This window comes from Vulpes vulpes, chromosome 9 (assembly GCF_048418805.1).
Source record: "Vulpes vulpes isolate BD-2025 chromosome 9, VulVul3, whole genome shotgun sequence".
Taxonomy (NCBI): Eukaryota; Metazoa; Chordata; class Mammalia; order Carnivora; family Canidae; genus Vulpes; species Vulpes vulpes.
Genome location: NC_132788.1, coordinates 19690098 through 19713194, shown reverse-complemented (window position 1 = coordinate 19713194; position 23097 = coordinate 19690098). Strand labels below are relative to the sequence as shown.

The 23097-nt window shown below is 40.0% G+C and overlaps 1 protein-coding gene and 1 pseudogene across 5 annotated transcripts in view; one reads left to right on the top strand and one right to left on the bottom strand.

The window, feature by feature from the left end:
- The window catches only part of CDCA2 (cell division cycle associated 2), a 51129-nt gene that overhangs the window by 20519 nt on the left and 7513 nt on the right, over positions 1 to 23097 (bottom strand). For all 5 annotated transcript variants that reach the window (XM_026007907.2, XM_072719506.1, XM_072719505.1 and 2 more), the window contains exons 5-10: positions 15478 to 15628; positions 13754 to 13950; positions 11863 to 11947; positions 5985 to 6193; positions 3659 to 3743; positions 2981 to 3234 (exon numbers count right to left, since the gene is read on the bottom strand). In XM_026007907.2, coding sequence (XP_025863692.1) covers positions 2981 to 3234; positions 3659 to 3743; positions 5985 to 6193; positions 11863 to 11947; positions 13754 to 13950; positions 15478 to 15628 — 981 coding nt within the window. The remainder of the gene's footprint in view (positions 1 to 2980; positions 3235 to 3658; positions 3744 to 5984; positions 6194 to 11862; positions 11948 to 13753; positions 13951 to 15477; positions 15629 to 23097) is intronic.
- Positions 22126 to 22609, top strand: LOC112926729 (large ribosomal subunit protein uL15-like; annotated as a pseudogene).

The following is a 23097-nucleotide window of genomic DNA, read 5'->3' as shown; positions in this document are numbered from 1 at the left end:
TCAATTTTTTTAGTTCATTGATTTCTGCATTTGTCTTTATTAATTCCTTCTGTTTATTTTGGCTTTAATTTGCTTTCTTCTATTAGTTTCTTAAAGTGGAAGTTGAAATCATTAATTTGAGACGTCTCTAATGTTGAAATACAGCCTTTAATTATTTCCCTCTAAGCCTGCTTCAGTGCATCCCACATATTTTTGTTGTTTTGTCGTGTTTAGGGTTTACAGCATACATGTTTAACTCCCACCACTTTATGTACACCCTAAAAACCCCTCCCAGACTCTACACCGTGTTACTTCTGTTGTAGATCTTACTGACATATGCTATAAACCAAAACACATGCTATTATTATTCTTGTTTTAACAATCTTTTATAGAGATTAATAATAATTTTTTAAAAGTCTGTTACAATCTGCCCACTGAAGATGAGTGAGCATCCTTAGTGCTCTTCATTCCTTTTTTAGATTGAATTGGGAATTTTTTTTTTCTTTTTTTGACCAAAGGACTTCCTCTAACATTTCTTCTAATGCTAACCTGCTATGGCAATGAATCCTCTCAGCTTCCAGATGTCGGAAAAAGCCTGTCCTTCACCTTTGTTTTGAAAGATGGTTTCACTGGATTTTTTTTTTTTAATTTTTATTTATTTATGATAGTCACATAGAGAGAGAGAGAGAGGCAGAGACATAGGCAGAGGGAGAAGCAGGCTCTATGCACCGGGAGCCCGACATGGGATTCGATCCCGGGTCTCCAGGATCGGGCCCCGGGCCAAAGGCAGGCGCTAAACCGCTGCACCACCCAGGGATCCCTCACTGGATTAACATGTTTTGTTGCTGTTACTGTTTTGCTTTTTTGCTCCAAGTAAATGCTGCTGCACTGTCCTTTAGCTAGCAGTTTCTAATGAGAGTTCTGTTGCCTCTCGTTTTTGTTGATTATCATGGATTCTAAGCAATGATGTGTCTTTGTGTACAATTTCATATTTCTTGCACTGGGAATTTGAACTTTAGGATCTGTGAGTTTATGATTTTATCAAATTGGAAAATTTTCAGCCATTTAAGTATTTTTTTCTGTTCTTTCTGATTTCTCCTCTTTGGGGACTCTAATTGCATATTATGCCACCTAAAGTTGTCCTAGGCTCACCAATTGCTCATTTTTATTCAGTCGTTTCTACTCTTTCATGGGGAATCATTTCTATTGCTACATCTCTAGGTTTGCTAATCTTTCCTTTGGAGTCTTTAATATGCTTACTCTCATTCAACATATTTTTCTTCCAGCAGTTTAAAATTTTCAGTGACTATAATGTATAGAATTCAGGTTGGATCTTTTCTGTATCCTTCATGTTCTCAGCATGTCCAATCTTTCCTCCACCTTGAACATATCAAAGATAGTTAAAGTAACTTTTTCAATGTCTTCGTCTATAAATTCTACCACATGTGTCATTTCTGGATCTACTTTTCTTGACTGATTTTCCTCCTCATCATGGGGTATCTTTTCTTACATGTCCATTAGTTTTTTATTGAAAAGTCAGACATTTTGAGTTTAATGTTATTTGACACTGGATAGTCTTGCTGTTTTTGAGCTAGGTTGTACAATGCAGTAAAGTTGTGTCCTTTCAAAGCTTGCTAATTCTGTTCTACTAGTGAGGCAATACGCTCCTGAGTATTGGATGCCCTCTGAAATATAAGGTGTTTCTACCACTTAGGTTGGTGGTAACACTTCCTTCTTCCCTGTAGCTGTAGGGACTGTTTCCTCTGCTCCATTTGGGTAGTCCTTTCCCTGGCTTCAGGCAGTTTATTCACAAGCATGCACTGACCAGTACTTAGCTGCTCAGCTAAGTCTCCAGTGAAAACCTTTGCAGATCTCCAGAGCTCTCTGTGCAGCTCTCTCCTTTCTGGTCTTTTGCCATGAGCTCTAGCCCCTCTGTTTTCCCAGACTCCAACTCCATTTTCTCAGCTCATGGAAAATGCCAGGCTCCACCAGGTAAACCCCTCCTGTGCTGTGGCCTGGACACCCAGCTTGGGCAGTTAAGTTGGGGCTCTTGTGCAGTTTGCCTCATTTGTCACTATCCTGCCCATCCTGAGGGTCAATGTCTCAGAACAACCATTTTTGTATATTTTGGGTTTTGTTTTGTTTTAGTTGTTCTTCTTGAAAACATAAATTAGGTCCCTGTTACTCCACATTGGCTAAAAGTGGAATATTCTTATTCCAAAGTGTAAGGCAAGGGAGAGGATGAATGATGGTTCCAATATAAAAACGGGCAAAGATTAATAGGCAATTCTCTAGAGAAGAAATTCAAATGGCTTATAAACATGAAAAACGTTCAAACCTCATTAGGAAACTAAATTTTCAAGTCATCTTTTTCTCCTATTAAGCTATTTTAAAAAGTACAAGTTCATACCCAAAGTTTACAAAGTATGGTAAAATAAAACCATTTATACTGCTGTTAAGTCCAAATTGGTACAATTTCTGGATACTCAGCAATACATATTAAAAAGGTAAAAAACACTCCTATTTTTTCATCAATTAATTCTACCTAGAGAAATTCATCTTAGAGGGAAAAAGTTTATATTTACAGCATATCAGTTCTAAGGTTGTTGCTCTTTCACATTTTCCCACTTCTGAAACCTGAGTGCAGCTTACAATTCATGGTGTGTGACAGCTTAACTTCTAGCATCTTTTCTTGGTGGTCCATAAAACAATGGTACATTGTCAGTCAATGGTATTTAGGTTCCAAGAAATATGCCATGTACAAGGAGTCATGCAAGTATGAGAACACAGCTAATACCCCATGCACTTGTCATGATGAGCACAGGGTTTAAAAAAAAAAAAAAAAAAAAAACCTACCTAGAAACCTAGAAAAACACATTAATTTCTACCATGACACATCATTAGTCCATTGCATGATTTCAAAGCATAATTATTGTTCACACAAAACAGGCGAGGTCTGATGAAAATATAAACAAGTTTGTTCCACATTTTTCACACTTACAAGATTCTCCCCCTTCTCATCAAAATTTGGTTGTGATAACTGCAACTGCACAGGAACTGGTGGTGATTGCTCAAGCAGCAGGGGACTGATACTACTTAAATCCTTTTTTCGACCAGGTGTTCCTCCTTTTCGCAACGGAGTATTTGCCGGCAAAGACTCATCAAACACCTCAGGGCTTAGATCCTCTCCAAAAGTAACTCTCTTCCTCTTCCTTATATTTAGAAAGGCTGGCACTTTACAATTTTCTTGACCTTCTATAGATAATAAATGAGTAGATAAAAAAATTATCTAAAAATGCATAAACTAGGATCTTTTAACATAATTAGATACAGCTTTTATCATAGAAAATAGTTTGTAGAAAACATAAATTCAAAATGGAAAAGGAAGCAGTTCTAAATATGGTAATAGATTTTAAAGTAAATTTTGCATAAGTATCTTAGAAGTTTACAAAATTGGCATAATAAGTTCCTTTACAAGTGTTACCATTAAGCACAAGGCAAAATGGACAGACCGACTGTGAAACTCTCCAAAGAGATTCAAACCAACTGTTCTCCATTCCCATAGAATGTGAGAAGCACCACGGCATTTAGCAGATCACTGAAAATACCACATACTACCATGAAATGATTCACAAGGAAATGATATCCTCAGGCTTCAAAATAAATGTGAATTTCTTACCTGCTTTTTGTTCTTTGCAACAGTTTGCACGATTTGAGATTAAGCTTGGATGAGTCCCATCATCACAGAGATTGTCACAGTGTTCCTAAATATCAATGAAAAATTTTACACATATAAATGCATATGCACAGTCATTAAGAACAATTTGAACTTCTTTTTCTGCCAAGATCTAGATACTATTTAGCATTGCAGATTACATTCACTTTCATAATGGTTTGGGGTTAATGATGAGCCACAAAGAAAAACTGGATGCCCTAAACATTAGTTCAGTAAATAGTATTTTAGGCCAAAATTAAAGAACAGAAATCCATAATATGGGCTAAATTCACTTCATCATTTTTAATCTGGCAAATGAAGTTATGGAAAATGTGAGTGGCTAGAGTCATACTACAAATGGTGCCAGATGACGCAGACTAACTACATTATAAGAATTGCACAAAAACAAGAAAACAAATAGGTAAATGACATAATGGGGTGTTTTGTCTTTAAATACGTGACTCACACTTTTGATAAATATGTAAACCTCTTGTCCACATTACTATATTCTTGAGTTAGGAACAAGAAAAGAAGATAGTATTTGTCCTTCTCTACTTAGCAAAAGATGAAAGAGTAGGCAAGCTGGTGAGGAAGGGCCAGTGCAAGTCCTGAAGCACCAGACATGGCCAAACTCAATTCAGGCCCACTGGAGTCAAGCAGGACAGAGCCAGGGCTGTGGGGTCCATAAGTCACCTCCAAATCCTCATCTGCTTCCTACATCCCGGACCAGCCCTTGTTCTCTAGAGCTATTCATTTTCTCCAGTGCACCTGCTCCAAGAGCAGCACCATTTCTAAGCAACTGTCCTGCCCCAAACCAATCTTCTTGAGCAACTCTCTCTCAAGTCTATTTTATTTTCCTGACGAGGAGAATGCCCATATCAGTATTTGTGAAATAAATGAGCTTAGAAAATAAAATTCTTGTGAACTTTTAGGCTATCTTTAATTAAAACCACCATGAAAATTAGCAAACAATTCAAATTGTATACACCCACAAACCTTGGATTATAAAAATCTTCATAGAATTTTAGTGGTAGGACTTGATGTTTGCTATGTAATGCTGTTAATCAGTAAGGGTTATTTGGATCATGAAGATGCTAAGTCTGTTTGAGGAGAAGATAAAATGAATACAAGATATGAATGAGCAGTGCTGCAGAGACTCACGTCAGCTCTTTAACCAGAAAAACTATTAAACATTTAAACAGCCATTGACCATTAACTATTCCTGTAGATAGACAGAAGGTAGTCTAGTTCATTTTGGCTTTAAAGATGTATAGGCATGGTTCTATACTTAAATGTCTACGGATTGAAAAAAAAATTACTTCTCATTTGCCAGGCATTGTGCTAATTTCAAATTATTATCCCAGTTAAAATGCTCAAATCACCATGTAATGTAGTTACTAACATTGTCGTTTCAAAGATAAGGAAACCAGGGTACAAAAAGGTTAATAATCTGCCTACTTCTTAAAACTTCAGAGTGAGGATCTGAAATCAGGCATGTGGACTCCAGAGGCCACCCCCTCAACCTCTCACAACATTTACAGCCTGCCATGGATTTCACTATCAGATTTACCTGGGTTCATTTAACAGCCTCAAGCGTAAGTTTATATAGAATGGGGCTAATGCAGCACTGGGCTCCTTGGAGTACCAGTGCTGCATGTACATGATAACCAGAACTGTCTGTAGAAAGAACTCAATAAGGAGCACCTGGGTGGCTCGGTGAGTTAAGCATCTGACTTTTGATTTTGGCTTCGGTCATGATCTCTCTTGAGCTCCATGCTGAGCATGGAGCCTGCCTAAGATTCTCTCTCTCCTTCTACCCTTCCCCACCATAGTTTGTGTGCATGTACAGGCACAAAAAAGAAAGAAAAAAAAGGAAGTACTTAATAGTAAGCGCCAGCCTATTCCCACCAACCTACTCTTAGCTCATACTAGCTGAGTTTAGAGAAAGGTACATGCCTATAAAAAAGCTATCTCTAAGACCAAATATTTTAGGTGGAAATAATTAACAGACTCACACATCAATAACTCTGAAACTCAAAATATAGCTACCCACAGTAAATTCTACAAGTTATATTCCATACTGAGTTTAGAAAAAGGGAAGGTAGGTAGGTAGAAAGGCAGGCAGGCAGGAAGGATCTCTGCATAGTGCTGTAAGAAAAGGAGGGGAAAACATTAGGGCAAGATAGCTTCTTTTAAACCAGTATGACACATACAACATATCACAAGAATTGTTTTAAACCAAAATGAATTTTTATTCAATTTGCTTTAGGAGAAGTAGATCTAAACTTACCTGCAGGCTTTCTGGAAACAGCTTAACAGAGGGTTTCTTCAGCACAGAACGAAGTACAAAGGTCTCAGAGGATGGAACGTCCCTTCTGCACAGTGGAGAGACCAGGGACCTGACTTCAGGAGCTGGGTCTGCACTCACTTCTATAAAGTTGTCAGGTGGAAGAGCATCACTTGATATTTTGCCCTCTATACACTCAGCAACCTTGACTCCTTCAAAGGAAGCATGTAAACAAGAGAGGCAGAAGACATCTGAATCAGGTTGTTCTACAGCAAAAATATGTCTTTGCAAAGAGACTAACATGCTATAAGAAATTTGATCCTGGGCAGCAAAGGTGGCTCAGTGGTTGAGCATCTGGCTTTGGCCCAGGGCCTGATCCTGGAGATCCAGGATCGAGTCCCGCATCAGGCTCCCTGCATGGAGCCTGCTTCTCCCTCTGTGTCTCTGGCCCCCCTTCTGTCTCTCATGAATAAATAAATAGAAAAAATCTTAAAAAAAAAAAGGAAAGAAAAGAAAAAAATTTGACCCTAACATATCCTGCTTAGGGAATAACATCTGGAATTTCATTTGGATACATAAAGAGAAATGGCACTGGCCACAACTTTCAATTCAAAACTAACTACTGTGGGTGAAGGTGAGCAAGGAGTTCTGGCCACCCAACAAATTTAAGAAAATGCCCATGAGGGATGCCTGGGTGGCTCAGTGGTTGAGTGTCTTCCCATGGCTGAGGGTATGATCCCGGGGTCCTAGGATCGAGTCCTGTATCAGGTTCCTCTCCCACCAGCTTGCTTCTCCCTCTACCTATGTCTCTGCCTCTCTCTCTGTCTCTCATGAATAAATAAATCTTTAAGGAAAAAAAAAAAAAAAAAAAAAGAAAGAAAATGCCCATGAAACAGCAACTATTAGTCTGCCTTTACTCAAGACTCCTAGGTCTTGCACCATAAAACTACCATGAGTTGAGCAATGAATGATGATCAATTTCACTGCTGGAGTCAGAGGAATTTCAGCCCGCAAGGGTGGTGGGAGGGAGAAGATGGGATGTGAGGAGAAATTAAATCGAAACTGGTATATGCTGTGTATGCCCTCAAACAAGGCAAGGCTTACTGGTGTATATTTTTTTCCTCACGAGAGAGCACTTCCTTTACGATCAACATTTAACAAATATATAGTGGGCACTTATCATGTGACAGGCACTCTTTTCTAGGTGCTAAAGATACAACAATGAACAAAACACACAAAGGCCCCCAGCCTTTGGGTGATAAACAGACCATAAAAAACACAGGAGGGGTAGGAGAGAGGGAGTGATGGCTAATGAAGGGGAGCATAGTGTGAGGGACCCATGGTGAACCTTTCTCTATCTTGTCTGCAGTGTGGTCACGTTAAGTTTATATGTCATAAATGTACATGGAACTAAATATAAACACAAATAAGTGCAGGTATAACTGATGAAATCTGGGGGGGGGGAAAGTCCATGGATTGTATCAGTGACAATTTCCTGGTTGTGACACTCTATTATCGCTACTCAAGATGTTACAATTGGCAGAACATTGGGGAAGGGAACACTGGATCCCTTTATATATTATTTTGTACTGCTGCCTATGACTCTACAGTCATTCTCAAAATAAAAAGTTAAAGAAGTGTATAGTTAACAAGTAGTAATATATGCCTTTAAAGGAAATAATGTAGAAATTAAGGAGATGTGGTAGGATAAGGTGGGAGGGGAAAGTTGCTGTTTTGAGGTGTTGAGGGATCAAGCAGGCACCTGAATGAAGTGAGGAAGTGAGCCATGCATGTATCTAGGGAAGAACACTACATGCAAAAAGCCAAGTGCAGAGATCTGAGACAGAATTATACCAACACACAGAGGTAGAACAAGGCCACTGTGGCTGGAACAGCATGAGCAAAGAGAAGAGAGCTAAGAAGCTCCAAGAGAAGACTAAAGACTAGGTCAGGTGTGGACTGGGTACTGTTGTAAATAAGTGGGAGGTCAATGAAAGATCCTGAGAAAGAGAATAACATAGTAACTAGCATTTTAAAAGGAGCACCCTGGCTGCCATGTAGAAAACCCTGAAAGGGGGGGGGTGGTCCACCAGGGTGGAAGGAGGGAAATCACATAAGAGGAGACACAAAACAATCCAGGCAAGATAAGATGGTAGCCTGGACCACAGTGATAATAGTTAGGGAGTAGGAAGCAGTTAGACATTTGATAGATCGTCAAGATAAACCCAACAGCACTTGTTAATCATATTAAAGTCTAACTTTTTCTTTTCTTTTTTAAGATTTACGTGGGGGGGGGGTGTGTGTGTGTGCATATGGGGGGGGGGCGGCAGCATGGGGAAAGGGAGAAAGAATCTTGAAGCAGACTCCCCACTGAGTGTGGGGCCCGACGTGTGGCTCAATCCCAGGACTCTGAGATCCTGACCTGAGCCCAAAATTAGAGCCGGACATTTAGGCAACTGGGTGACTCAGGGGCCCCCTGAAGTTTAAACCTTTATAAGGGAGGTGGCCAAGGTTACTCCAAGATTTTTGATACAAGCAACTGGGTGAATGGCAGTATCGTTTTTGAGATGAAAAAAGAGAAAAGAAAATGAGATGAGCAGATTGGGAAGGAAAAGTAATTGAGACCTGTTTGAGTATGGTAAGTCTGAGATGTTCATCAGACACTCTTGTGGAGACAGGAAAAGGCAATTGGGCACCTGAGAGTTCAGGGAGGAGGCCAAAGAGAGGTATTTAAGTTTCGGAGTCAACAGCATTGTGGATAGCATTTAACGTTGTGAGAATACCCACAATCACCTAGGGAGTGAGTGCAGAGAAGAAAAGTCTGAGCACTGAACCCAGGGCATTCAAGTGTTGAAAAGTTAAAGGATAGAAGAGAAGAAATAAAGAAAACAGACAAGGAATGATCAGTAGAAGAAGGGAAAACAAGAGAGAATGGTGTCCCGATGCCCAGTGAAGACATGATTTCTCCTGGTAGGCCCTGGCAGCTCTGCTTGCCACACTGGGACCCCGAGAAGAGGTTCTATTGAGAGGAATTACTGGGATAGCAAAGAGGCTATTGGTGACCAAAGCCTGTTTGGAGCTGGGTCAAGACAGAATGGGAGGGATACCCGGGTAGCTCAGGGGTTTAGTGCCTGCCTTCAGCCCAGGGCGTGATCCTGGAGTCCCGGGATCGAGTGCAACATCGGGCTTCCTGCATGGAGCCTGCTTCTCCCTTTGCCTATGTCTCTGCCTCTCTCTCTCTTTCTGCATCTCTCATGAATAAATAAATAAAATCTTAAAAAAAAAAAAGAGAGAGAGAATGAGAGAGAATGGGAGACTAGGAGACAGAGCATGACCTGGTCTTAAAGGGAGCTTTCCTATAGAGGAAAGCAAAGACATGGGGTTTTGGCTGGAAAGGAAACTGGGACAAGGGCCAATTGAAGATGGGAGATAATATAGCACAGATTGTGTTAAAAGGAGAAGAGGAAAAAAAAAAAAAAGGAGAAGAGGAAACACCTCAAGCAGAAGGTCCTCGAAGAGGAAGGGATTACCCTTGGATCAGAGCATGGAGATCTACCATAATAGAAGGAAGGGGAGGGGCACACTTGTTTGGAGAGGCACGAGTGTGGTGGGGATTGCCCCAGGCCACTTGCTTCTGACATCTTCTGTTCTCTTGGTGACAGAAGCAGCCATGGACTACAAAGAGGCACAAGAAACTTATATCAGTCATTCATGAGTAGGGCTGCCAGATTTAACAAATACAAATGCATGAGGTCCAGTTCAATTTTGAATGATATCTAATTATGTGTATGTATGCTGATATGGAAAAAAATACTGCATGAAACATGCTTATACTGAAGAATTATTTTTTGCAATAAATAAATATCTTTAAAAAAAAAAAAGGGAAGCAAGGGAAGGAGGATTAGAGGATTAGAAGCCCGAGTGAAAAGAGGAGGTTCAAAAATGAGGTGATCAAGGAACAGAAGGGACAGCCAGGCAGCACTGAGGTTCCCTAAGGAGACAAAACATGCGGTGAGGCTATCAGCACACACAAGACTCTGCACAGACATATGTGGGGCAGGAACAGAGCAGATACACAGGTCTCTGGGTCAGAGTTCCAGCTAGGTGGGTGAAACAGTTGAAGTGGAGTAGGCAAGGACATCGTGGAGCTATCCTGCGGGTTCTCCTCTGCAAGCCTTCCTCCAAGTGTCGTCTATCCTCCTTTACAAAATCTTTTCACCCTTCCGAAAGGTGGACTATTTGGGGCAGAATTAACTCTGGGGTGCCACTAAAAAACCAGTTTAGCACATGGAGTGCTAAACTGGTGCTGACCAGACTCCTTTAATCAAAGCTCTTCTTTCCTGTCATACAATATTTCTGCTTAGAGCCTACTGAGGTGTTAAAATGGGATATGTTGGCTCTTGTGATGTTCCCACTTGAAAAAGATTGTAGAGGGAGGTGTCTTATTTAGTGACAGGTTTTAATGACCATACCTCATACATTCTATAACTACTATCAAAGAATCTGTCATTTAAGACGAAGTCCCACAGGAGGAAAGCAAGAGAATTGTTAAGAAATAATGAAGGTAAGACTATTTCATTTCATCTGGGTAACCAGTTTATAAACCTGGCTCTGTGACCCATCCATTTTATGATTCAAATTAAGTCGGAGCAGGCATACATTACAAGATGCTAAAGGAAGTTCTTTTTCAGGTTGAAGGTAAATGACAGCAGAGGGAAACTCAGATCTTCACCAAGGAATGAAGAGCATCAGAAATGGTGTCTATCTGGGTAATCATAAAAGATTCTGCTCCCAATACACGTGACTGTGTCAAGGAAAAACACTGTGGGACTTAAAATGAATAGAAAAGTAACGTAGAGTATATCTATACTGTAAATGACCATAAAAAACGTGGCTGGGCGGATAGGATATAGAAACTTTACAAACTGTCCAGATCTATTTCCCCTAACAACTCTTTTTTGGGTTCCAGGACTCAATTCCAACATGGGGGGAAGGGATTTTCTAACACACAATACCACCAAGGCATTCTTAGACCAGCAGGGTATCCAAGAATTCAACCCAATTCTGACACTACCCAGAGATAGCATCAGGTTCCACAGGTTAAGGGCTCAATCCTATAAGAGTGTCCCCTACCTCCAATTTAAGATGCCAGCCCCAAGTGCCAGGCTGTCACCTGTGCTTCTGACTGACATGCTACAGACTGGAGTTCCAACAACCTCCTCCTTAGACTTCAGATGTCAGTCACAAGTCCAGATTGTTACCTATACTTCTGACAGAATGGCTATCAATCAAGAGGTTCTCAGGACCTCCTCCTTAATGTTCTTTTAACTTTTCCAGAGCAGCATACAGAATTCAGGGAACTACTGTTTGCCAGTTTACTAAAGGAAAGATAAGGGTTACGAATCAACAGGTAGATGAAGAGAACAAGGGAGAAGTCTATATATATCTGTAAGTCTTACTTTAAAGATAAAGACACAGGTGGGTTGAAAGTAAACCTAATACCTTAACTGGTGACTTTCACTCAATACAAGCGTATTGATTCAGGGAAAGTTATAAACACTAGTCCCTTTCCACACTTAAAAACAAAATAAAACAAGAAAATAAAACAAAAAACAACGCATGTGTTTTCTCTTACAAAATACACTTGTGCGTTCAGACATCCTGTTTTTTACAATAGATTCTATCAACTTGGAAATATTTCACTTATTCTTATCAGTGGCAGTTAAAGTAAAAAAAAAAAGTTATCCTCTCATATAACAGGAATTCTGAAACATTCCAACTAGACCAAGAACTCCTAAAATACAGGGCATGGATTCGGTTTCCCCAAAGTTTAGCACATAGATCAACTGGCACAAGTACTAAGGAAAGATTAAATACTTACCATTTGAAGCCTCTGTGAGCTCTAGAAGTGAAACAGACTCTTCGACTAAATATCCAGACTGTGTTAAGCCAGATTCAAAAGATTTCTTGAGGGAAAAATTAAAGAAATGTTAAATCTTACTACTCACAGGAGTATGGAGATCTTTGTAAGCATTAGAGACTATCTGGAAATCTGATGTCAAATCATGACCTAGCTGATTATTATGAAAGTCCACAGCAATTGAACTAAAAACACAGTATTCACTGTAACTGCAGCCTAAACATCCTATCAAACAAATTTCAGCTTTTTTTTTTTTAAAGATTTTTATTTATTTATTCACGAGAGACACAGAGAGAGGCAGAGACATAGGCAGAGGGAAAAGCAGACTCCATGCAGGAAGCCCAATGTGGAATTCAATCCCAGAACTCCGGGATCACGCCCTCAGCCAAAGGCAGATGCTCAACCGCTGAGCCATCCAGGCATCCCCAGATTTCAGCTCCTTAAGAAAAGTTTATAGGACACACTTTTGTTGCCTTACTGTCTGAAGTCCAGAAAACTATATTGATGGATTTTAAAGAGGAAAATCACAAAAATAATGAAAAATGAGGGCACCTGGGTGGTATAGTCAGTTAAGCATCCAACTCTTGGTTTCGGCTCAGGTCAGATCTCAGGGTCACGAGATCGAGCCCCATGCTAAGCTCCCCGCTCACTGTGGAGCCTGCTTGAGATACTCCCTCCTTCTCCCTCTGCCCTTCCCACTCATGCTCTCCCCTGCCCCCTTCTTAAAATAAATAAATACATCTTTAAAAAAAATAATGAAAAACGTTAATTATTAAACAAGGTATCGATAGCTAGGATAGAAAAACTATTAATGGCTAGGATAGAAAACACTCATAATAACGTGGACACCATTTTCAAATCGTAATATATGTCCAAACAATCAAAGTTCTGATGAGAAACTATTGGTTTTGCTGGATGATTTCATAACAACTAGAAAAAAACAGAGGGAGCAGAGATTATAAGTGACTCCCAAGTGAAACCTATTAGACCCTGAGAAATCTTTAATGACTATCAAACATTTATTATATTAGTCTAATAAGATCAACAGGATATGTACTGAATCTTTGTGACAGAGAAGCTACAGAAAAAAGTTTCAGATCTGCTGGTGTCAGGTGTCCCCTCTCACTAAAGATACGGGAACCTGCTGGGTCATACCAGAACTAAAGCAAGGAAAGCCAGTGATGAGAACTAGCTTCCCATTCACATGTGATGAGAAGGTCAGGGATCCTCAATGGTAGTATTTAATTATGTTGTTTATCGTCTTTTGATAATCTTGACAGGCTTTAAGTAGGGAACAAAAATCCCTACTGCCACTTGAAAGAAGTGAACAGAACAAAGGAGGAATGGCTAAACAGCACCCTGCTTCCCAGCCAGTACTGAACCACTTAGGGGCAGAAAAGGTCAAAGTGTAAGACCCCCAGACCTGAGCTGCACAGCCCATACAGAGTCTTCAACTCATTTGCCAGTTAAGTGTAAATAACCGATCCTGTGTCTGTCTCCTCCAACTGACTAAAATTTGTTCAAGGGCTGGACCATGATTTTCTGTTGTACCATCGGTATCTAGAACAATACCTCACAGGCAGAAGACCAGAGAGCTTAGTAGTTTCATAAAGTGTTTTTCATAATCAAAAGCAACATACTAATCAAAATCATCAAATAATCAATAAGCTAACAACAAAAAAAAACCTGACAAGAAATACACACACACATATACACACACAGTATAACTTAAAACTCCGCTGTAATATCTAAGTACCAGGTACCATAACTGAAAAAAAGTTTCTGACGGTCTTAAAACTGTCTAGCCAGAAACCAAAGCTTCATTTTCCTAGGATTCTGATCAGTGAATTACCTCAGAAAAATCTGCAAAAGCAGAATCAACAGCACACATTTTGCCTGCATTGGAAGTGGCACTACTGAATATCTGCAGATGAACCGCATCACTTAGATCTTCATCAAAGTTACTCTGAGAGCATATCCTTCGACGTTTGGATGATAAGTTTGCACGGAATGCAGACTCTTGACATTCACCAAGACTTTCCTTTTTGGCTATATATACAAAACAAAATAAAAACATAATGCAGGCAGGCATAAATGTTCACTTTTAAACATTACAAATAATCTTAGTGAAATGTAATGCTTGAGTCTAAACGCTTCATCAATTAAAAGTACATTTTTCTCTTCAGAAGAAATCTAACTGAAAGGCAAGAAAGCAACACTACTAAAAAGGTAAACATTAAATTTTTTTTCTAGACTTTAAAAATATACAAAGATATGCTAATATGCATTTCCATTTCTGATAGAGTATCTTACTCTATTTTAAAATTTACAATGAGGCCTTTTCTCTTGAACTTTTTAAAGATTTATCTGAGGGAGGAAGGGAGGGAGAAAGGAGGAGAGGGAGAGGGGGAGAGGGAGGGAGGGAGGGAGGGAGAGAGAAGGAGAGGGAGGGAGGGAGAGTGAGAGAGAGAGAAAGAGAGAGAGTGTGTGCGCACATGAGTGGGTGGAGGGGAAGAGGGAACAGGCTCTCCACAGAGATGAAGCCTGACATGGGACTGGATCCCAGGACTTCAGGATCATGATCTGAGCCGAAGGCAGACACTTAACCAACTGAGCCACCCCGGTGCCCCTCTTTTGAACATTTTAACGGATGTAGTTATGTTCTAATACTGGTTCTGCTTTGACTATGTATGATTTTCTGAAATATACAGCCAAAATGCACCTCAGTTCCTCTTAGCTACAAAAACTGAATGTAGTCACCTGCAGAACTATAGCAATCAGGTCAGTAAATTATTTTAAAATGCAGGTCAAAAGTGAAAGACAGGTAAGTTACAAACTACAAACAAGTACGTTGGAGTGGGTCACGGGCCAGAGGAGGAGAGGAACTGGACTTGTCTTGAATAATGGTGCACACTGAACAAGAGGAGGTGTTGAAATGTACCTGAAGATCGTTCAAGAAACCAAAACAAAATCATTTGAAACCTCAGTGTGCAAAGCACCAGAGGAATGATTATGATGATTATGGTGAGGTCAAGATTTTGTCTAATTCTGGTTTTTCAAATGCTTTAGGATTGGAAAATCAAAAGTGACAGGACAAAATAACCAAATGAATTACAATCTAAAAGTTATGGTAGAGAATAGGACAGGCTATTAAGATGTCGGATTAGATATATCTGCTTATAACATCACAGTTGGGTGTATGGTATTCATAGAAATGCTTGCCAAACTTAATAATAAACCTCTAAAAATCAAGGTTTGAATGCTCCAATTTGCCACATGTCCTTATTCTAAAGACGAAACAGTCAACCAGCTCTGACATGTTAACACTTAAAACTCAACTGTGGCCATGTGGAAATGCAGGCTTGGGACTGTTTGACATCAGGTTTTTTTCTAGACAAACCAGAAATCCAAATTTTTGTGTGAAATTTTCCAAATTTTAAATGTTAGGCTCCATTTAAAAATACAGCTCTGCTCAGAAAAGACTGTCTTCACACTGTGGAACTAAATTTTTTTATCCCGCACAGGCTTCTCTGAATAAATACAGTAGTCCAAACCGACTGCATGGTTTCTACTCACTCGAGCATGTTGTCTTGAACTCTCCTTCTGCCTCTGAGAATCCAGGAGGGTCAGTCATGTTTTCATTCTCCTTTATGCAGTGGAAAGCTGACTGGAAGGCAGACATTTGCTCCCTTAAGGAATTAACATTCCGATACAGTACAGGACTGCCCTGTTAAAATACAGAGACATGCAATGTATTATAAATGAAATTGAACACAATCTCTCTACTCTAGCCCTATAACCACTGCATCCAGGACTAAATACATAAGGGCTTTTTGAAGATCAGATGTGATAAACGAGTGTAGCAGAGCCTCTTCTCCTTTGAATCACGTATTTTCAGTTTGAGTATTTTGGGTGCTGCCATCATCCTAGTTTCTTCCTCTACATCTTCCTCAGTTTTGAACCAGCACAGAGAAGAGCTGCGTGGTACGTCTAGATGTGTAGCTACAGGCGGGCTCAATACTGTTATTAGTCAGGCCACACACATGACAGAAGTCTGGAGTAGGTGGGGAAGAACTTTAAGAAAGCACTCATGCGGGATCCCTGGGTGGCGCAGCAGTTTGGCGCCTGCCTTTGGCCCAGGGCGCAATCCTGGAGACCCGGGATCGAATCCCACATCAGGCTCCCGGTGCATGGAGCCTGCTTCTCCCTCTGCCTGTGTCTCTGCCTCTCTCTCTCTCTCTCTCTGTGACTATCACAAACAAATAAATTGAAAGAAAATTTAAAAAAAAAAAAAAAGAAAGCACTCATGCAAAACACATCCCCAATTGTTGTTCGGGGACTAAACAACTCTTTAAAAGGATTTCTTCTGGGGAGTTTAAGGCCTCTCTTTTAGAGTCCATAACTCAGAGTCCATAGCCTGAGGCAGCCTCAGCAAATCAAATTGGAAAGGGAAAGTTTAGCACAAAAATGCTTGAGAAGCCAGTCAAAGCAATTATATGGAGAACACAGGAAATAACCAAATCCTGGAGACGAGGCAAGAAAGGACGGACGGAAGAACCTGCCACTTTGCAAAGTTCACCAGAGTTGCTAAAAAGAATCCATTGAAAATTATCTGCGTGACACATGTAGGTCTCAACATACCTAGTGTTACACCAAGATGGTGTGACAGCTCATTTCCATCCATACACACCCTCTCCCCGGTAGGCTTGGATGAGACACAGATGTTCCGTAGTAGCCCAGATATCCAGCTTCACACTCAACCTCTCCCTAGCTAAATTTTCCTGATTTCATGAGACCTTATTTCATTAGAGCTAAAAGCTGGCCATTCGCTAAAACTACAAAGCCAAAGTTAGATGGTCTGCATAAGAGTGCTCTGGAAACCCTAATGGGATTTCAACCAAGGCATCATCAAGCAAAACTGACACTGGCAGGGATAGAAGTGCCAGAAACATGCAAGTAACATACAATTTATTAAATTCATAAATTATTAAATTCTCCATCCAGGTGCTTTCCCCCCCCTTTATTATTTAGACTAATGTATTTCCACTAATTTGGAGCTTGTAACAATTTAAGAAGTACACTATGCAAAAGTAAAGTAAAAAATTACCTCCCTTTACAACATCATATGGAGGAAAATCAGTTAAAAGCTTGAAGCCATGTTTGATGGTGGATCTGCTCACACATTTGATTCTATTCCCAGTTAAATACATTCACAAAGCAAACTGTTACATAATAACAGGATATTTTAAATCCAAATATGGTTGATGATGTAAACCTTTATGACATAACACTTAGCATTCATAAAAAGTTGGTGGCCAACTTTTATCTATGAGATATGGAAAAAAGAAATGGATTATCCCAAAGTCATACCATTTACCACCAACAGACTTTTTTTGTACTCCTATTTGAACATGGTAGGGGGGTAGGTTTAATGTCCTAGGAATTTAAAGTACTTTGAAATGTTGCCTAAAACAAATGAAAGGTTCCCCAGTTAGAATCGTTTTCCCCTATTTCCTGATGGAGAACAGGAATATTACAAGGGAAACGAGACATTCAAAATGCACTGCTTTATTCTTTTGTCAGGAATTCTCTTGGTCAGTCAACAACATTCCTCCCGTGTACCAGATAACTGTCCCAAGGGCTAAGGACACAGGGGATTACATTCTAGAATTACATTCTAAACTGAAATTCTGAAAACCATATTAATATACTTACAGGTACAATAAGTGCTATTGAGAAGAAAAAAAAAGGAATGTGATGCAATAAGGTAAAGAGCTGCTTTCACTTTAGTCAGAACAGCATTCTATCTAAAGCAATAGCAGAGATGAAACCAAAACAAGGAGAAAGTGGTGGTGGAGCAAAGATGTTGGGGGAGAAAGGCATTCTGCAATACAAGGCTGAATAAGAACAAAAGCTTAAGAAGGAAACAGGACACAACAGGAAAAAAACCAACCATGCCCAGAAAATGGAAGGAGATGGGGACTTGAAGCTAATGGTGGGCAGGGCTCACATCAGGAAGGGCGATGAAGGCTTTAAAGAAGGGGTCTGGGTTTAGTTCAAAGCATAACAGAAAGCCACTGGAAGGTTTTAAGCAGCAGAATGATCTGATTCAGTCTATCTCTGACCATTCTGTGGGATGCTGGGTGGATTAGGGAAGGAGGCAAGTAAGGGGACCAGTTAGGAAGGAGCAGGTGGTAATCTAGGCAGGAATCACATTAGGGTCATAGCAGTGGTGCTGTGGGACATGTAGAATTATAGAAAGGTTTCTGAGAGGTACCTGGAAGGTAGTGATGCGCTGGATGTGGAAAAGAGGAACCAAGGAAGATCAATAGGTAGTTGTCCTGAACAACTAGATGATGATGACATGTACTACAAGAGCAAAGTGGGCTGGAAGATCTGATGGGGAGGAGAAATCTACAACTTGGCTGTGGCCCAAGTGAAGATGTTGAACAGGCAACTGTATACCTATATCTGGAGTTCTAGGAAGCTCTGGGCCAAAGTTAAGACATTTGGGAATTCAGTCTACAGCTGATGCTGGAAGCTGTGGGAAGGAATCGGGTCCTTAAGGAAAGCAAAGAGAAGGGGGCAGAGGGGAGCCTTGGGGGCACGCACTCAAGCATTTTTGAGGAAAAACTAGAAGAGGGGTGGGATCAGCACTTGAAACATAAAGGGAATAACCAACAACACAGAAGGAAAATCAGGTCGGGATGGAATCCCAGAAACCAAGGAAAGAAAGCGTTTCAAGGAGGGAGTTGTCGAACACATCAAAACCTGAAGAAAGGCTGAGGAAGATGTAAACTTAGATTTAATCTTTGTCTTGGCAAGGTGTAGGACATTTGGGACCAACAGTGACAAGAGTCTTCTTGATGGGAGTGGTAGAAACCAAAGCCAGCTAGCTAGAGGTAGCAGAGAGGATGAAAGGAATAGCTAGCTAGAGGAGTAGCTAGAGGTAGCAGAGAGGATGAAAGGAAGTGGAGCAAGACAGAACAGACAAATGCTCACAGCACTCTGCTATGATGAAGAGGCACAGAAATGGGATGCCATGGAGATCTAGAAGGAGTTAAAGAAAGATATGAAAATCTGTTTGTACTAGTGGAAAATCACCCAAAAGAAAAGGATAACATAATTGCAGAAGAAAAATAAGCTCAGAATGACCTATGTGGTCACAGTAATATAAATACTTGAATACTTATATAACTCAACTACTAGAAAGTTGTAGAGGATGGGCAGAACATTTGTGTACGTATGATAAAAAACAGAACGAAGAAAGAAGGCTTATTCTCCATCATCCACAGTGGGAAGACAAGTTAATGCCTTTACACTGAAAGATTAAGTAGTAGCAATTAGGCAAAAAATAAAAGGCATCCAGATCAGAAACAAACAGGAAAAACTGTCGCTATTTGCAGATGGCATATTAAATATGGGAAACTAAAAGACTCCACCAAAAAACTGTTAGAATAAATGACTTCAGTAAAGTTGCAGGATACAAAACTAACAAACATCTGTTGTGTTTCCAGCTGCTAATAATGAACTAATAGAAACTGAAATTAAGAAAACAATTGCATCAAAAGAATTAAAACAGCTAGAAATAAATTTAACCAAGGAAGTAAAAGACCTGTACATGGAAAATCATAAGAAACTGATGAAAGAAATTGAAGACATAAACATACAGAAAACGATTCTGTGCTCATAGACTGGAAGAATTTCATTAAAATACTGTACTACCCACTACCCAAAGCAGTCTACAGATTCAATGCAATCACTATCAAAATTCCAATGGCATTTACCAACACATATAACAAACGATCCTAAAATTTGTATGGGATCGTCATAAAAAATCATGAATAGCCAAAGCAATCTTGAGAAGTTCTAGAGAACAAGAGCTGGAAGCATCATGTTCCCTAATTTCAAACCATATTACAAAGCAATAGTCATCAAAACAGTATGGTATTGGCATAGAAATGGACACACAGAAAAATGGAAGAGAACAGACAGTCCAGAAATAAATCCACACATGAATGGTCAATCAACTAACCGAAGACAAAAGAGCCAAGAAAACCCAATAGGGAAAGAACAGTCCATGGGGAAAACTGGATAGCCATGTGCATAACAATGAAACTGAACCACTACCTTACACGATACACAAAAAACTCAAATGTTTGAAACACTTGAAAGATATGAAACCATAACAATCCTTAAACAGGTAGTTAGCTCCTTTTTTTTTTTTTTTTTTTTTTTAAGATTTTATTTTTTTATTCAGGAGAGACACAGAGAGAGAGAGAGGCAGAGAGAGAAGCAGGCTCCATGCAGGGAGCCTGACGTGGGACTCGATCCCGGGTCTCCAGGATCACGCCCTGGGCAGGCACTAAACTGCTGAGTCACCCAGGTTGCCCAGGTAGTGAGCTCCTTAACATCAGTCTTGCCAAGGAGTTTTTGGATTTGACACCAAAAGCACAAGCAACAAGTGAAAATAAATAACTGCTATTTCCTACAGTAAACTAAAAAGCTTCTGTATAGCAAAGGACACCATCAACAAAACAAGAAAACAACCTACTGGATAGGAGAAAATATGTGCAAATCACATTCTGATAAAGGGATGATATAAAAAAAATAAAGAATTCATATAACTCAATGACAAAAAAGCAAGCAATCTATTTTAAAAATGAGATCCGAATCGACATTTTTCCAAAGACGACACAGATGGCCAACAGACATGTGAAAAGATGCTCAACATCACTCATTATCAGGAAAATGCAAAACAAAACCCAATGAGATACTATCTCATACTTGTCAGAATGGCTGTTATCAAAAAAATAAGCCATAATAAGTGTTGGTAAGGGTATGAAGAAAAGGGAACCCTCATGCACTGTTGGTAGGAATGTGAATTGGCACACCCACTATGAAAAACAGTACGGAGATTCCTCAAAAAATTCAAAGTAAAACTACCGTATGATCCAGCACTTCTACTTCTGAGTATTTACGCAATGAAAACGAAAACACTAAACATACCCCCATGTTCACTGCATCATTATTTGCAATAGCCCAAATAGGAAAAAACCTAAGTAGGAGCTACAGAAGTTAAGGACCTGAGGCTGCTGGGATGGTGGATGATCATCCATGTCCTTACTGAGATATTTAAGAATGAAGGCAAGGGTAAGTAGGGGAAAGATGGAGAGCCAATGTCCTTCAATTTTTCTCTAAAATGTTTTCTTTCTGAAACAGAAGGTGGAGGGGTGCCTAGGTGGCTCAGTTGGTTAAGCATCTGCCTTCAGCTTAGGCCATGATCCCAGGGTCCTGGGATTGATCCTGGGATCAAGGCCAACATTGCTGAACAGGGAGTCTCCTTCTCCATCTCCCACCGCTTGGTGTCGCTCACTCTTTCTTTCATAAACAATATCTTTAAAATAAATAAAAAAATAAAAACAGAAGGAAGAGAATATAAGAATTATTTAAGCATAAAGGCCCTTACACTTTACAAAAAGAAAAAAATAAGTCTTAACAGTATATTCACAAAAAGATTTCAGTAAATAAGAACATGTAATATTATTTATGCAGTCAATAAATTTCTTGGGCAAGGAACGAACAGATACAGTGAGAACTGAAAGAGTAGAGCCACTAAGGGTATTTACTCTGGAGGCAAATCTCCAAAAGTCAAAGGATAGCGCTAATTATCCAGAATAACTGCTCAAGTAAAAAGCACTTACTTTTAACGATGCTAGATACTAGAGCTATATATTCAAGAATTCTTTTAATACATAGAATCATATGACATGGGTGTGGGGTGTTTTCATAAATATACACACACACACACACACACACACACACACTCTTAGAAAAGAAAATCAGTGCTCGCTTCGGCAGCACATATACTAAAAAAAGAAAAAAATCAACAGCAGATATGGCATGTCAACAAACAAAAATGGACTTAGGTCAGAGAAAGCTGAAACCAACAGGGACTCTCTAGGGCCCCCTTACAACAGGAGCAAGCCAAGCTGCTGCAGACCCTCAGAAAGGTTCAGGCATCTAAAGCATCAGATATTTCTGAAAACCAGGGTAAAGGACAGGACTCAAAACAGGAACACTGAAACTCTATCATTAGCACTTGAACCCACAGACCTCTCCATAAATAAGAAAGGACCTTTATATTTTGAAGAAAACACAGAGACTTAAGATTCCATGAGATTGAGAACTCCACAAACATCCTTTTTCCTCTGGGCTGCCAACATGCCATCCAGACTGAGGAAGACCCAGAAACTTTGGGGCCACGTGAGCCATGGCCACGGCCGTGTCGGCAAGCACCGGAAGCACCCAGGAGGCCAGGGTAATACTGGTGGCATGCATCATTACAGGATTAACTTTGACAAATATCACCCAGGTTACTTTGGAAAAGTCGGTATGAGACATTACCACTTAAAGAGGAACCAGAGCTTCTGCCAAACTGTCAACCTTTATAAACTGTGGACCTTAGTCAGTGAGCAGACATGGGTAAATGCCGCCAAAAACAAGACTGGAGCTGCTCCTATTATCGATGTGGTGCGACTGGGCTACTACAAAGTTTTGGGAAAGGGAAAGCTCCCCCAAACAGCCTGTCATCGTAAAGGCCAAATTCTTCAGTAGAAGAGCTGAGGAGAAGATAAAGGGTATGGGGGGGTGCCTACGTTCTAGTAGTTTGTTGAAGCCATGTAGGGGGAGGTTCATTACATGCTAACAAATGCTTTTCAAAAAAAAAAAAAAAAAAGAGAGAGAGAGAGAACTCCACAAACAGCTAAGGATAGGAGGGTCTGCACTAACAGAGCCTGTCCAAGTCTTCTCAATGAACAGTTAGGCTTCTGGTCATTTTTGACACTTGACTTCCAGAGTCCTAGGGCTCAGGTTTATATCTGCAGAATTCCTTTCAGAGAAAAACAGACCTGCCAAAAGAAAATAGCCACAGGATTCTGATACTTGGGAGTTCTTCCAATGAAAAGTGGCCACATCTACATAAATATCCACCAGTGAACAAAACCAGGCCATGCACATTGAGCTCCCAGTCAAGTTTTTAAAGTGTCTCGCTTTAAAAAATGAAGAGTATCAAGGATCACCAGACATCAAAAGATTTCAGCATGAGACAGAGCCTGAACTAATCAGGTAGGAAAATGGAACCTGAAGGCAAAGAGATCCTGCAACAGGAGGAAATATACATCCATAAAAATATCA